General features: G+C 38.1%; 1 protein-coding gene across 4 annotated transcripts in view; it reads left to right on the top strand.

Moving 5' to 3' along the window:
• The window catches only part of FARSB (phenylalanyl-tRNA synthetase subunit beta), a gene marked incomplete at both ends in the record, with an annotated part of 70226 nt that overhangs the window by 6047 nt on the left and 48907 nt on the right, over positions 1-15272 (top strand). For 3 of the 4 annotated variants that reach the window (XM_084242295.1, XM_084242296.1, XM_084242294.1), the window contains 7 exons: positions 134-189; positions 4037-4191; positions 5758-5827; positions 6373-6488; positions 10552-10702; positions 12026-12134; positions 13651-13721. In XM_084242295.1, the coding sequence (XP_084098421.1) occupies positions 134-189; positions 4037-4191; positions 5758-5827; positions 6373-6488; positions 10552-10702; positions 12026-12134; positions 13651-13721 (728 nt within the window). The remainder of the gene's footprint in view (positions 1-133; positions 190-4036; positions 4192-5757; positions 5828-6372; positions 6489-10551; positions 10703-12025; positions 12135-13650; positions 13722-15272) is intronic. The other variant, XM_084242297.1, reaches the window with a different exon arrangement.

Genomic DNA, 15272 nt, shown 5'->3' with positions numbered 1-15272 from the left:
TTTAAATGATTCTATCTGGTGCCTGATGCTTAGTATGCTTGGTATAAGGCAGTTCATGAGAAAATGAAATTTGTATATTGTTTTCATTTATGCTGAACATATCAAAATGAACAATCTCCTCTCTTTTTTCTAGCCGACGAAGAATTTGATGAGCTATGTTTTGAATTTGGTCTGGAACTTGATGAAATTGTATGTATTGGATATTTATTTTTCACATATTCTCTCTATAAACTCATTTTTCAGAGGTTCACTGTAGAGCTTTTGAGGGCTATGGTGGGTTCTGTGTTCTCTGTTAAAAGAGGTTCTGGTGTTTTGCTTAAAAATCTTAAAAAGGGGTTTTTGCTTTATCATGGATGCAGTCACCTCACATTATCTGAGGAGTTCCCTGATGATGAAGTGCCTTTTTGCTGAATAGCCATATGGAAAAGGGCATGGGGAACAGTAGAAAGATTGTTTTAAGCCGGAGTCGCCAGGTCTTCTTGGCCTCCAGCTCCCCCTCCTTCAGGATCCTGCCTTTTGGCCTGTTTAGCCAGTGTTAATTCATTCTTCACTCATTACTGTATATGATAAGCTTGTAAAATGATTATAAAAATGATTATAAAGCATTTCCCTGCTCTTGATTGTAAAACCATTAAAATATTTTAAGAAATCACCTTTTGAGATATATACTACAAATGATTATGTTTTAAAGACATTGTACTTCTAACTAAAATGGCAATGTTTCTCTGGCAATTAGTGTTATTTTTTCCTAAACCTTTTATTTTCTTGATCTAGTCATTGTTTTCTTTATACTGTTGTAAGGTTAAGAAATCTTCGAACAGACAAAAATGTACGTTACCGTGCCTTGTTTTTCCTGCTTCTGCTTTTTTCCCTGCTGGCTTCTTTACTAATGTTCCAGGAAGAGCTTTTTTTAATATTAGTGAGCATCTGTATGCTTGAGAAGTTCCCTGAGGTTTCTGTAGTTTGTGTTGTTTGCTATTAATAACTTTATTAGACTTCAAGATGTTTGCAACTGTATGATATTAAAGAACAATTGGACTTTATATCAAAAAAATTTGAGTAAGTTTGAGCTACATTTACTAGCTATGTAGCCATGGACAACTTCTTTGCATTTCTGGGCCTCTTACATTAGTTTCTCTGGGCCTCCTTTTCATCTGTGAAATAAGGGGTTTGGATTATGTAAGTCCTATAAATCCCTTGTGGCTCAGATATTTCTGTGGATTTCTATAGGATTTTTGTCAGCTCTGAGAAACCTAATCTTCAACTACAGTCCTTGCATGTATTGAGAAGATTTAAGTTGCCGTGTCTTTTGGAAAGGAATCAGGCCTCTTTTTTTTTTTTTTTTTTAAATGACTTCATTTCTCTGGTTATATAAGCGCTTTCTGAAATTCAGCACCCCCTATGAGGTGACTCAGCTTTCTTCACTAAAAAAACAGCATTTTTATCAACTGCTTTCATTGAAAATTATTTAAATTCTAATTCTTCATCTTCTCTCTTATATCCCTCTCTTCCTCCCCAGCTCCCTCTGTCCCCCTTTCTTAACCCTTTCTGCTCTTTTCTTTTTCCTTACCCTCTTCATCTTCCCCTTTTTATTAATTTCCCCTAATTTAAAAATATGTCTAAGTTGAGATGCTTGGAATAGGTGTTTCTTGGGGCCCCAGGCACACAGCCTAGCCTACTCCCAGCTTTTGCAAAGATCTCTGAGGCTCCCCAAATGTGACCTGACAGTAGTACTTACTGCCCCAAAGTGAATTCCCTGCATGCTTCCCACATCCCACATGTGGCCTCTAATTCTTTATGGCAGTAATTTAAACTGCCATGTTTTAGCAGAGCAGGGCATCAAGTAAAACAAATATTACAAATTTTGATAGGAATCAATTACTTTAGTAGGTTATTGGTGCTGAAAGAGGGGAGTTCTGGTTAAGTGGGGTTGTGTGTAATGAATGGGTAGCATTAATTACAATTTTTTCTTTTCTTTAAGAAAATCTGTTGGTATTCTTTGCTATGATGTGGTGATTGAGATTCTCTAAGCATTTTGCCATAAAATTATTTTTCTAGTGGTGGTTCTTCCTCTTCTCCTTAGTTGCCCTCATTCTAGCTACTCGGTATCTTGCCTACCTCTGGTTTATTCCCCATTATGTCTATCATCTAATTTACCCCACAGCTTCTGTGGGTCCTCCCAATGTGTGTTTTTCTATTATCACTCTTACTCTCATGTTACTTCTAGGCTTGCATGCCCACAGGATATAGTTCTCAGACTCATTTTAGAATAGAAGTTGTCTTTTCCATTTGGTGGACTGGCTTTACTTCACATTGTTGATACTTTGTTGTTGCTATTGCTCTGTGTTCTTGGTGTTGTTTTCATTTTCTTTTTTTCATGATCAGGTTAACTTTTTGTTAAAGAACCAGTTACTCCAGAAAACTATTAGAAATCTTGCTGATTGTATTGTATAACATAGGTCTTTCTCCTCCCCCTTTTTATTATTGTTTTTTTAATGAAGAACCATTGTTTTACATCCTTGTTGATATTTTGACAGCATAGGATTTCTCCCTTCGGGTGTGGTCACCATAGATCTCCCACCCCCAGAGCACCCTTAGTCCTCCACTGTACTGTAGTGTTCTCTCTCTCCACACCGACCCCTAACATAGGTCTTTACAAGACTGTTTTAACTTTTTTTTTTATGCATATAAGAACTAGGGTATAGGCCAGAGGTGCAAGGGGTCAGGGAATTCACCAGAGACAGAGTGGGGAACAGAACAGGCAGATCTGCTGAAATACACTGCGAAGGGGAGCAGCAGGTGAGACAGGAGAGGTCTGCTGCACCATAATGTAGGTAGCTCCCTGCCTCGGGATTGAACTCAGGCCATAGCAATGGGTGATGGTGCCAAGACTTAACCCCTGTGCCACCAGAGAGGCCCTGTTTTAACTTTCTATTTATGAAAATAGTATACTCTTACTATGAAAACAAATTATAAAAATAATTAATGGCATATTGAAAATATAAGACCATTTTTTTCCTGGTAACAATACATGAAAAAGATCAAGAATTAGTTAAAATGCTAAAGTGATCATTTAAGAATTAGTAAGCATTTTTATTCAAGTATTAGATTATATTTTGAGTATTTTATCTTCATTTCTTCAAAAGACCGTCTAACAGGATTATAGCTATTTTAGTTAGGAACTAAACAGGATTAAAATTATTACAGTCTTGGGCCTCCCTGGTGGTGCAAGAGGTTGAGTAACACACTGTGAAGCAATCCACAGCCTCTGCAGCACGAGTTCGATCCCCGGCTGGCCAGAGAGAGACCCATGTGGTGAAGCAGACCTCTCCTGTCTTGACCGCTGCTCCTCTCAGCAGTGTATTTCAGTTGGTCTGCCTGTTTTGTTCCCCACTCTGTCTCTGGTGAATCCTCTCACCCCTGCATCTCTGGCCTGTATTCCAGCTCTTGTATGCATAAATAAATAAATCTTAAAAAAAGCTATCAGTCTTGTTTAGCATAGCATTTAAGACCAAAGTTATTTAAAAACTTCTTTTTATTGAAGTAACACTGAATTTTAACGTGCACCCTCACGAAACAACACCTGTATGTGTTACACTGTTCACCACTAGAAATCTTTTCTTTTAGATCAAGATGGGCTAACTTTTTCTTTAAAGGGCCAAACTTAGGCTTTGTAGGCCGTTGTCTGTGTTACAGTGCAGCTGTAAATGAGGATAATATGTTGATGAATAGGCCCTGGCTGTGTGCCTCTAACTTTACAAAAACAGATGGCAGGCATGATTTGGCCAGTGGGCTGTAGCTTGTGCTGTTCTGGAATGACTAAGGTTGCTGGATGTCTGAACTCAGTAAAAGTTGGAGTATTTTCTGTAAGCTGTGATTATGACATTTGATATTTTCATTGCAGATATAATATACCTGTGTTTTATTACAGAAAAGAACATGCATAGTGTGATCCTCCTTTATAGGGCTGACAACTGCTTTTTAAATAGAATTCAGATTTACTTATTTTTATTTGATATTTTTGGGTTTGTTTTAGACTTCTGAGAAGGAAATCATAAGTAAGGAACAAGGTGGTGAAAAGGCAAAGGGGGCCTCTGATGTTGTTCTGTACAAAATTGATGTCCCTGCCAATAGATATGATCTCCTGTGTCTGGAAGGATTGGTTCGAGGACTTCAAGTCTTCAAAGAAAGGTAAGGGAGTATGTTCATCAAATACTTTGCTAAGTTGGATATCTTTTCTTTGTCATTATCAGCAGCCCTGTTTAAATTTCTAGAAAAAACTTATTGGACAGGTACACATCTTTAGGTCTGCATAGATGGGTGACTGGAGGGTGAGATTCATGTAGATTTTCATCACTTGAAAATTTGCTTGAGTATTGAAATTGAGCCTTTCATTTGGGGAGCATACTTTAAAACTGGAATGATAATAAATTTTTATGGCTTCTTAAATTCTTTAGTGGGTTCAGGTAAGTTGCTTTAGTAACGCAATTGAAAGAGATACATATTGGATTTGTTAAAAGCTGGGTGGAAAAGTATAGGCGGCAAAATTTTATATGCTGTCTCCATAAGAATTCTATGGCAGCTTGGGAGTGGAGCTTCCTAACTGGCAAACTGAAGATCTTCTGATGGCTGTCTGCTCTTGGGCAAGTGAACTGATGTTAGTTTTACTCTCCTTATCTATAATGAAGATTTTTAAGTCCTTTTCTGACTCTTCATAACTATAGAAAGCAATGAAAATACAGAGTGAAAAGGAAGAGGAACATTAATAGCAATCAAAAAAATGTTTTGGTTTTGATACATGCTCTGGTCCTTTGCAGAAGAGCAAGAGCCTTTGGCTGATGGGCTCTGAAATTACGATCAGTCGTGGGTGTTGGTTAAAGTGCCATGAACAGGCATTTGGTGAAGATGGTTAAGATTTGGGGGCTCAGTTTATTCTCTGCATAACAACTGGATGCTTATATTTTTGAGTTAGGAATGATCCCTTAGAGTGTGTTTCCCAAACCTGCCTGATTAGAATTTTCCTTTTAATAGGCACCTCATGTGATTTTTATGATCAGACAGGATTAGGAGAGTTCCTTACAGCCTTTGCTGTAAGTGTGGTCTCTGGCACAGCAGCATCTGTATCACCTGGGCGCTTATTAGGCATGTAGAATCTTAAGATTCCACTCAGGACCTATTGAATCACAATTTGTGGTTACCAAATTGCCTGGCTGATTGTTAGCACATTGAGGTTGGAGAAGTGCTCAAAACAGAGGTTCCAGTTCTCTCTGAGTGATAAAGATTACCTGGAGTGGGCCTGCAGAATGGACCATTACCTGGCCTTTTGCTTATACATCTGATTGTGTAGGTTCAGATGGGGCCTGGCCATCTGTATTTTAAATAAGCCTGTTTTTCTTAAAAACTCAGAATTTCGGAGTTGGAATAAAACTGAAGATTATCTAATCTATTTCCTCAGTTGATGTTTAAATGTTCCTAAATAGTTGCTTAGTTAAAGGGGTTTTTAGTCTCTGCTGACACCCCACTGGTGGGATACTCATTTCCACGGGGCTTCCTGCACCATTTCTGGACAACTGAAAATGTTGGAAAGTAAGTTTTTTTTTAATATTCAGCCAAAATTTGATTTGCTATAGCTTTAATCCATTGGCCTAGAGGACTAGGATGGTGCATTTTGTACTTTTTCTGCAAATAATAGAATGTAATTAGCTTACCAGATGTTTTTGGCTAATAATGAGCAATCTTGTCTTAATACTATTTTAGGATAAAGGCTCCAGTGTATAAACGGGTAATGCCCAATGGAGAAATCCAGAAATTGATCATCACAGAAGAGGTAATAAGGATAAATTCTTACTTTTCCTTTTTTAAAAAAGTCTATTCGGTATATGGATCTATAAGGTGGAGAGGAGAGTGGAAGCAGAGTTCGCTCTCCTGCTAAATGTAATTTTCTTCGATCATTTGCTAAAGTAGGTGTAGTATATGTAGCCTGTAGCTCTTTAAAAAAAATCCATTTATTTTTATCAAAAAATGAGAGCAAGCAAAGCATCTCTTTTCCGTGAATATATTGGAAGAGATACAATTATTTAAATTGTGGTATAGGTGACTTTGATAGAAATATCAACTTTAAGCAAACTATGTAATGCTTAATTTCTTTTTCAATTACTTAATAAATTTTTGGAAACCTTATCAGATTTGAGTTTCTTAAGGACGGTGACTTTGTCTCTCATCACCACTATATTTTATTACATGTTGATTGAATGAAATAAACTTGTTTGAATGAAAATTATGACAATATCAAGAGTATAAGTTTCTATTATGAGATGTTATTTTGAAAAAAGGCTTGATATTTTCCATCTCTAATGATGTAATGAATTTCAGACAGCTAAAATACGCCCTTATGCTGTCGCAGCAGTTCTTCGAAATATAAAATTTACTAAAGATCGATATGACAGCTTCATTGAACTGCAAGAGAAATTACATCAGAACATTTGCAGGTTTGTGGTTATGTCATCTTTCTTCCTTGCCTTTTCTCCCTTCTCTCCATCCTGTCCCTTTCTCTCTCCTTCTTTCTTCTCTCCTCCTTTTCTTTCTTTTACCCTCCCTTCTTCTAGATTTTTTTCAAAGTGTTCCCTATATATAAGCAACAAGAGTTTAAATTTACCAAACCTTTATTTGTTACTGCTTATAAATAGTGTAGGATGGAGAATGGGAGACTATTGAGTACAAGTTCATACCTGTTCAAATGTATGTTACACCCACCACCACAGTACCAGTAATCCACCATAGTCCAATGGATCCCCTCTGACTTTTGCTATGACAACTATTCTTTTATGTATATTTAGCCCCTTTTTGTGGTTGTTTTAGGCAAGAGGGTGAATTCCATCTCTGTTATTCCATCTTGGCTGGCAATGTCCTGTGAAATTTTTATTTCAGTTCTTTTATATTTCATCTCTAGAATCCATTTGTCTCCTTTTTAAAGTTTCTCTTTTTCTGCTATTATTTTCTCATCTATTTATTATGTGTATATTTTCTCCATAATTCTTGGGCTTTTTTCCTAGTAACAGCTTTGCTGGTTTAAAATCTTTGGTGACTTTGATACAGGGCAGCAAGGGGTACTAAAACAGGGCAAGGACACTACCCAAAGAGTTTACCGGTCTCTGTCTGAGTTCTTCACCTGTATGCACAATTGCAAGACTGCTCAGGCTCAGAGAACAATGCAGTGGGATTTATTTAACAAACCAGGGAAAAACAAAAAGTTACCGAAGCCAAAAATGGCCATTCACCTCACCCAAAGCAGTGTCCAGTGTTTTTAAGTCCTAAACAAAAAGCAGCTAAGGTGGCATCTTCCTGCCACTGAGGATGCAGAGCTCCTCTCCCAAATAATAGGCCATGTGCCCAAGAAGGCATCTTCCTGCCAATGCTGATCTGGAACACGCAGCAGCCAGACTATAGGGCAAATTCCAACTCACGAGACAGCAAAAGACATAACAGGAGATGCTCCTGGAGCTGCCGCGATGCCCCAGCGCAGCACCAGACAGGTGGCACTCAAAATAGCATCTGTGCTGAATGACCTGACAAACGGCCACACTCACCCATCTCAGTGAGGCGCCTGGCTCCAGGTCTTTCCTTTACAGGCTGTAACAGCAGCAAAACTGGGAATAGTTTTAATCTCTTGGCTACTGGTAATACCTCTGAACTTTTGTTCTCTGATGTTGGCTGCTGGAGGCCTCCACCTTGAGAGGCCTACAACAGCTTTCTGGAAAATCACTGCGGTGGGAGCTAAAATCCCTGACCTTGAAAACACTGAATCCAGAACACTGAATCCTCAAACGCTGAATCTGGAACACTGAATAATTCTCAGCTCCTTCTGCAGTCCCTTACATTTCTTATCAGTCGCTGCACCCCAAGATGCAGTACATTTTTGCATTTTCCCTGGGGCTATCTAAGGGACACCATCTGTAACAGTCCTTGTTTTCAGCCACAGCTTACAAATTGAAAATCTGTCATTTTGGGGCCTTCCTGCTGGCCTGCAGGGTTAAGTCTCAGTGCAATCAATAACTTGCCAGAGTTCCCTCCCTAGCCATGCAGCTAACCTACATATGGCACAGCAAACCTCTCCTGTTTTACCCACTGCTCCTATTTCAGTAAATCCACCTGTTCTGCTCCCCGCTCTTTCTCTGGTGAATCCTTTCACCCCTTGCACCTCTGGCCTATACCCCAGTTCTTCTATGCAAAAAAAAAAAGAACAAAAAAATCTGTGTCATCTTAACATTAGTTTTTGTGGACTGATTTTGTGTGGAGTATGAAATATGTTTCCCTGTTTTCTTCTCATGTCTGCTGCTGCTTGATTGAATATTATGGAAGAGGCTCTCAGTTATGTTCTCTTTCTCTAGGACTGGTTTTGTTCCTGCAGGAAAACATTCTTGAAGACTTACACTCAGACTTGAAATACTTGGCTAGATAAGACCTTAGAAGCTGGCAGCAGCTACATTTTCTGTTCAGTTCTTTCAGTTTTCACCCGCTGCTTTTTCACAATAAGATTTTGAACATTTTGCATTGATTTTGAACATTTAGGATGATGTATAAAGTCTTCATTCCTAGCTATTTTTAGTTTTCATATCTTTATGTATCTGAAATGTTGTCAACAAATGTACTTGACTTTTGGGGTCTTTTAGACATAAGGTTGGAATATTGTCAAGTTTGCTATCTTCCTATAAAACTTCTATGTTTTGTGTCTGGTGTAAGAAGGGGTGTTTATGCCACAGTTTTAAGCATTGTTTGCCTAGCTTTTCTTAATATAATTTTTATGGCTTCTTTTGTGTGTATATGTATTTTTTTAGTTTTCAAAATGTGTAGCTCTTGGATTCATCTGTAATTTATATTTTTAAAGGTTTATATATTTGTGAATATAAGAACTGTGGTGTAGGCCAGAGGTGTAGTTGGTGAAAGGATTCACCAGAAACAGAATGGGGAGCAGAACACGTGGATCTACTGAGATACACTCGCCTGCTGCTGAGGGGAGCAGCAGGCAAGACAGGAAAGGTCTGCTGCAGTGATAGCTTGATAGTACTGAGACTTTATCTCTTGCACCACCAGGGAGGCCCTGGAATTTACTTTTTCTGTGATTGATTCGAAGTCGACATTTTAGTGTAATTTTGAAATATGGCTGCAGGATTCAGGAACCAGTATTAATAGCTGAGAAAACACAGACTTTCTTACCCATGGATTTGCCAGTTAATTCATCTGAACTTATTGAACCGTATTTATTTCAACCTTTGGGGTTATTGTTTTCCAATAGTATATTACTCATTGAGCAAAGTAGCACCTCCTTTTTGCTTGTCAATAATTCTTTTCAGTTCAACCCTGTCATTAAAGTTCTAGTCTCTGGTCTTGGAAGTTGACCCAAAATTTTTTTCCTACAAATTTTAAAAACAGTTTCATAGATCACTTCTTACAGACTTGCCAGTATGTTTCATCTTCATGTATATGAGGTTAGACATAAATGCTCAAATACATGTGCATTTACATCTAAAACCAATTTTTTTAATAAATCTTTTTTTATAAGATTTATTTTATTCTATTTATTTATTTATACAAACATTGGGTACAGTCAGAGGTGCGGGAGGGTGAGAGAATTCACCAGAGCCAGAGCGGGGAGCAGAGCAGGCAGAAGGACCGAAGTACACTGCTGAGGGGAGCAGCGGGCGGCAGGAGAGGTCTGCGCGCCATGTGGAACCCTCCTCCTGTGGCTGTGGAGCAGCCGGGGATTGAACTGGCGCTGAAGAGGCTGCGGGCAGCTTGGCAACCCAGTGCTCAACCGCTGTGCCGCCGGGGAGGCCCTCTAAAACCAATTTTAAGGAATCATAGCTCCATAAATTCTGTCCAAATTTCTCATTTGAATTGTCTTTTGGAACTGTGGGAGTCAAATTTGTGACCCTCTATGCTAAGATTGCAGGCCTTGAGATTTCAATATAGTGTTAACATTTCTGACTCTGTTTTACATTCCTACTTCTGTTTCTTTCTCTCCTAGTTTATAAATTTCTGTATGTTCTTAAAAGTACCTTAAATCTTTACAGATAAATTCTATAAGAGAAATTAATAACTTTTGAATTTTACTTAAACATTAAATTTTAAATGTAATTCATGGTTCTTAAAATTAAGATTTCTCTGGTAAAGTACAGCTGTGTGACAGAAGATTTAAGAAAATATAAAGAAACCAAAAATACAGTAATTTGGTAGCTTATTCTAATGTAATAAAGTATTTACTAGGGTACATTAGGAAGAAATAGGTTAAAAGAAGGTAAACATTGTCTTTGAAAATGTCCTAGAGTACTGGAGAAAACATAGTAGCAAGGAATTTATGTAAGCCTTATACTATCCCATTAATTTTAATGGTTGTGAAAATTCATTACACTCTGTAAAGTTGCCCTACGGCAATAGGCTATTTTAGGGAAGTGTCTAAAATAATTTTTGGAAACAGGTGGTCTGTTATCTTAATAGTTTTTGCTTTGGAATATTCAAATCTCCTTTTCTATGTCTTTCTCTCTCAACATTTAGGAAAAGAGCACTAGTTGCTATTGGTACCCATGATTTGGACTCTTTATCAGGCCCATTTACCTATACTGCAAAGCGACCTTCAGATATCAAATTTAAGCCTCTAAATAAGACCAAGGAGTATACAGCCTGTGAACTGATGAACATATACAAGGTACAATATCTCTTTATATTATGCAGTAGCTCTACATAAATCATTAAATTCCTTCAGAATCAAGTCTTGAAATTAGAGAAATGTATTGAGTGCTTTTTATAAACTTGCTAAGCAGAGTCTGGCTCCAGTCTGGAGATGCTGATTTATTGATCTAATGTGGAGCTTGGGCATATTTCTTTACCTTTTTAACCTCCTTGATAAATTAATAAAAAAAAATTGCTCTATTTTTTCTCACATCATTGTTAATTTTTGGACAGTATTTGATTTTTCCCCTCATGTATAACCCTCCTAGTTCTTCCACTACCATAACCCCTATGATCTATCACCATAGACCCCTGTGCTCATCCCTCTCCTGTTTTGATCCCTCTCTTCCCCACCCCCATGCCTCAGGTGTAAGGTCAGTTTGCAAGTTTTGTCTTTTTTCCTAACTCTTTGTTTGATTTCTCTGTATTCTGCATATAATGAAACCATTCACTATTTCTTTTTCCTTCTGTTTATTTCCCTTAGCTTAATCCCTTTCATTTCCATCCGTATTGCCACAGATGGCATGAGTTTATCTTTTTGATGGCCAAGTAGTATTCCATTGTGTTTCCATACCACATCTTCTTGAACCATGATTCATCTGTTTTTGGGCATTTAGGTTATTTTCATATCTTGACTATTGTAAATAGTGCTGCAATAAACAGGAGTGCAGGGTTTTTTTTTTGAGTGAGTGTTTCTGTGTCCTGAATTGCTGTAATCTCTCTTAATAATTTTAACAGATGGCTTAGATTGAGAATCATTGATGTAGAACATAATGTAAAATATTCTTATATGAGTATAATTAAAACTCACACAAGTAAAAAAGAAATAAAACTTAGCTATTTTTCTTTTTGTGGGAAACATGACATAGTCTACCTTTCTTGCAGTGAAACTGAATTCAGTGGTCACTTAGTATGTAACAAATATCAATAATAGAAATATTTTTCTGGATATCTTCAAGAAAAAGCAGCTGTTGTCCATGGCCTGATTTGCCAGTGATTTCTTCTGATTTATATGAATAATTTTGTGATGGTTAATGTTTTGTTTGAGATGATTCGGTTTGCCATTGCAAATCTCTTCACTTTTGAAAAACTCAGTTGTATTTTTGTTTCTTCCCAGTAGGAGATAAGGCTGTATGAGGATATTGAGATACTGATTTATATTAGAAAATCTTATAAATGTGGAATGTTCTATAATTTGGGGCTGTTTATTGTTTTCCTGACTTTGCCCTTTTTTATACTAATAAATAGTTTAATTACAGTGATAGAAAGAAAAAACTAATTTGGTTTGACTTTTTTTCAGACTGACAACCACCTTAAGCATTATTTACATATCATTGAAAATAAACCTCTGTACCCAGTTATCTATGATAGCAATGGTGTCGTCCTTTCAATGCCGCCTATTATTAATGGTGAGTTATTAAACATCACAGATTTTTTTCTTACTGTTTCTTATTATAATTAGAACTCTCAATATATTTGACTAAATCAAATCAAATAACCCTTAATTGGAGATTCTTAGAACTTAAAGATTTTATTGTAATGGTTCTTTTCATTCATTTATTCAGCATTTTACTGGTTTTTTTTTTTTTTATTTTTTTTTTATTTATGCATACAAGAACTTGGGTACAGGCCATAGGTGACATAGTCTACCTTTCTCGCAGTGAAACTGAATTCAGTGGTAACTTAGTATGTAACAAATATCAATAATAGAAGTATTTTTCTGGATATCTTCAAGAAAAAGTAGCTGTTGTCAATGGACTGATTTGCCAGTGATGGGGGGGGACGCGGGGGGGTGAGAGAATTCACAAAGGCAGAGTGGGGAGCAGAACAGGCAGATCTACTGAAATACACTGCTGAGGGGAGCAGCGGGTGAGACAGGAGAGGTCTGCTGCACCGGGGATTGCACTCATGCTGCAATGGCTACGAACAGCTTGATAGCACTGAGACTTTAACCCCTGCACCACCAGGGAGGCCCTTTACTGGTGATTTATATATAAATTATAAATATATAATATTTTCTGATTTTAGTCTCTAGATTGTTGTAGTCCTTGCAAGGGGATTGATGTTTTGATTTTAGCAGGTCATTCACTGGGCTAAACTCAGTCAAATTCTGTCTTGCCTGCTGTTTTATGGTTAAACTAAAATTTTTAAATTGAATTTTACCCTCATAACTCATTTCTGGGGACTCTTTTGAAGAGGCAACTTGAACATATTGGTAAGAGAATCTTTTCCTCCTGGAGATCTTAGACTGTAGTAGTTTAAGTGGTTAAGAACATGGGTCAGAATTAGTGAGACCCAGACCCAAATCTTATCCTTAGCAGCTCAGGCAACTTAATATCTGAGTGTTGGTCCCACCTGCAACTCTGTCCCTGGGTTGTGAAGGTACGATCAGACAGCCTCTGTTGTATGCTTGGCATGGGACCTGACACATCGAGTGCTTTCAGTAAGCACTTGCTTTTATTTTCTTTCGTCTCCACCTTGCTATGGTGACACCTCTGTGGTGTTGGTTGTGTTCTAATGCTCTGTGTGTGTGTGTGTGTGTGTGTGTAGAAGAACTGGGGTGTAGGCCAGCAGTATGGGTGGGGGTGGGGAGATATCCCCACCAGAGAAAGACTAGGGAGAAGAACAGGTGGATTTTCTGAAATACACTACTGAGGGGAAGCAATGGGCGAGACAGGAGAGGTCTGCTGTGCCATATGTGGGTTAGTGTGCTGAGGATCGAACTCAGGCCGTTGTGGTTACAGTGCTGAGACTTAACCCCTAGGCCACCAGGGAGTCCCCTGAATTGTGTTCCAAATTAAAATGTAGCTTCTACTTGTAGAGTCTTTTAGTGCAACCATGTTTTTTTGTTTTTTGTTTTTTGGTTTTTTTGCAACCATGTTTTTTGACACTGATTATTTTGTTTTTGTTTTGTGTTCATTACAGGAAATCACTCCAAAATAACAGTAAATACTAGAAATATATTTATTGAATGCACAGGAACTGACTTTAACAAGGTAAATAAAACTCTTGTTTTTGCACTCTCAGATAAGATAGATTTCACTTCTGGACTAAGACTATATGGCTAAATAATAAAATATGCTTATTTTGTAGGTGGCACATATTTTAGAAATAATAGAAAATTAGAAACTATATTTTATATTTTGGCTATGGTGCTTTCATTCAACAAATGTTTAACAAGGACCTACTGTCTCTCCATTGCCATGAATTTAATAATGAGTCACTTGTTGTTTCTTGACTTCAAGGAACTTATACTGGGGCATTTAGCCATATACATCACTATAAAACAGTGGGGTAAGAATTTGATTGTGATCCATGTGAATTGTTTCTTAGTTGGCTTAATTTAAATGCTGACTACGTAATTTTGTGTACTTCATAAAAAACTTTTCAAACTGGCGATAAAGAAGTTTTAGCATGTTGATAAAGGGTTTAAGCACACAAAGATATCTGGATTACGGAAAGTAGTAGGTGTTCACTCTTTTAGTTACTATGTGTTGGATTGGATTGCTGTGAAAGTTTTTTTTTTTTTTTTAAGATTTATTTTTATTTATACAAGCACTGGGTACAGTCAGAAGCGCGGGAGGGTGAGAGAATTCACCAGAGCCAGAGCGGGGAGCAGAACAGGCAGAAGGACCGAAGTACACTGCTGAAGGGAGCAGCGGGCCGCAGGAGAGGTCTGCGCGCCATGTGGGACCCTCCTCCGGTGCCTGGGGAGCAGCTGGGGATCGAACCGATGCTGCAGAGGCTGCGGGCAGCTTCGCAACCCAGCGCTCAACCGCTGCGCCACCGGGGAGGCCCCTGAAAGTTTTTTTCTACAGTATGTGATTTCTTTACACATGTTTAGTAAGTCAGAGTGAGGTGGCAGTGCAGCCAATTCAGAAAGTAAGCGTCACAGGGGAAGGCTGGAGCCCTTCTTCCACCTTTGAAGACCGTTGTGAACTGCTTCGTGTAGTAACTTTTATTGTCAGTAACTTTAGGTATCATGTTTACTTTCAGAAATATTGTCAGGGTAATACAGCTTTTACTATTGAAAATGATTTTTTAAATGTGTACATTAACAGATTTTGAGTTATCTTTTATGAAGCTTATATATGAGTAAAGTATGTATGTACAGTTTACTGTATTTTTTTCTAAGCATATTTTTTTTTTTTTTTTTTTTTATAGAGGCGTGCTTTATTTATTTGTTTGCTGGTTTGTTTGTTTGTTTTGTTTATACAAGCACTGGGTACAGTCAGAAGCGCGGGAGGGTGAGAGAATTCACCAGAGCCAGAGCGGGGAGCAGAGCAGGCAGAAGGACCGAAGTACACTGCTGAGGGGAGCAGCGGGCGGCAGGAGAGGTCTGCGCGCCATGTGGGACCCTCCTCTGGTGGCCGGGGAGCAGCCGGGGATCGAACCGGCGCCGCAGAGGCCGCGCGCAGTTTCGCAACCCAGCGCTCAACTGCTGCGCCACCGGGGAGGCCCTCTAAGCATATTTTTTAATTAAAGATTTAACAAATTTATGACTCACTGTATGTCAAGCATCGTGTGTGTGTGTATCTCACACAATA

The sequence above is a fragment of the Talpa europaea genome (genome assembly GCF_964194135.1).
Source record: "Talpa europaea genome assembly, chromosome: 1".
Lineage (NCBI taxonomy): Eukaryota > Metazoa > Chordata > Mammalia > Eulipotyphla > Talpidae > Talpa > Talpa europaea.
Note: the sequence above shows the minus strand (reverse complement) of the source record. Positions and strands in the feature narration are given on the sequence as shown.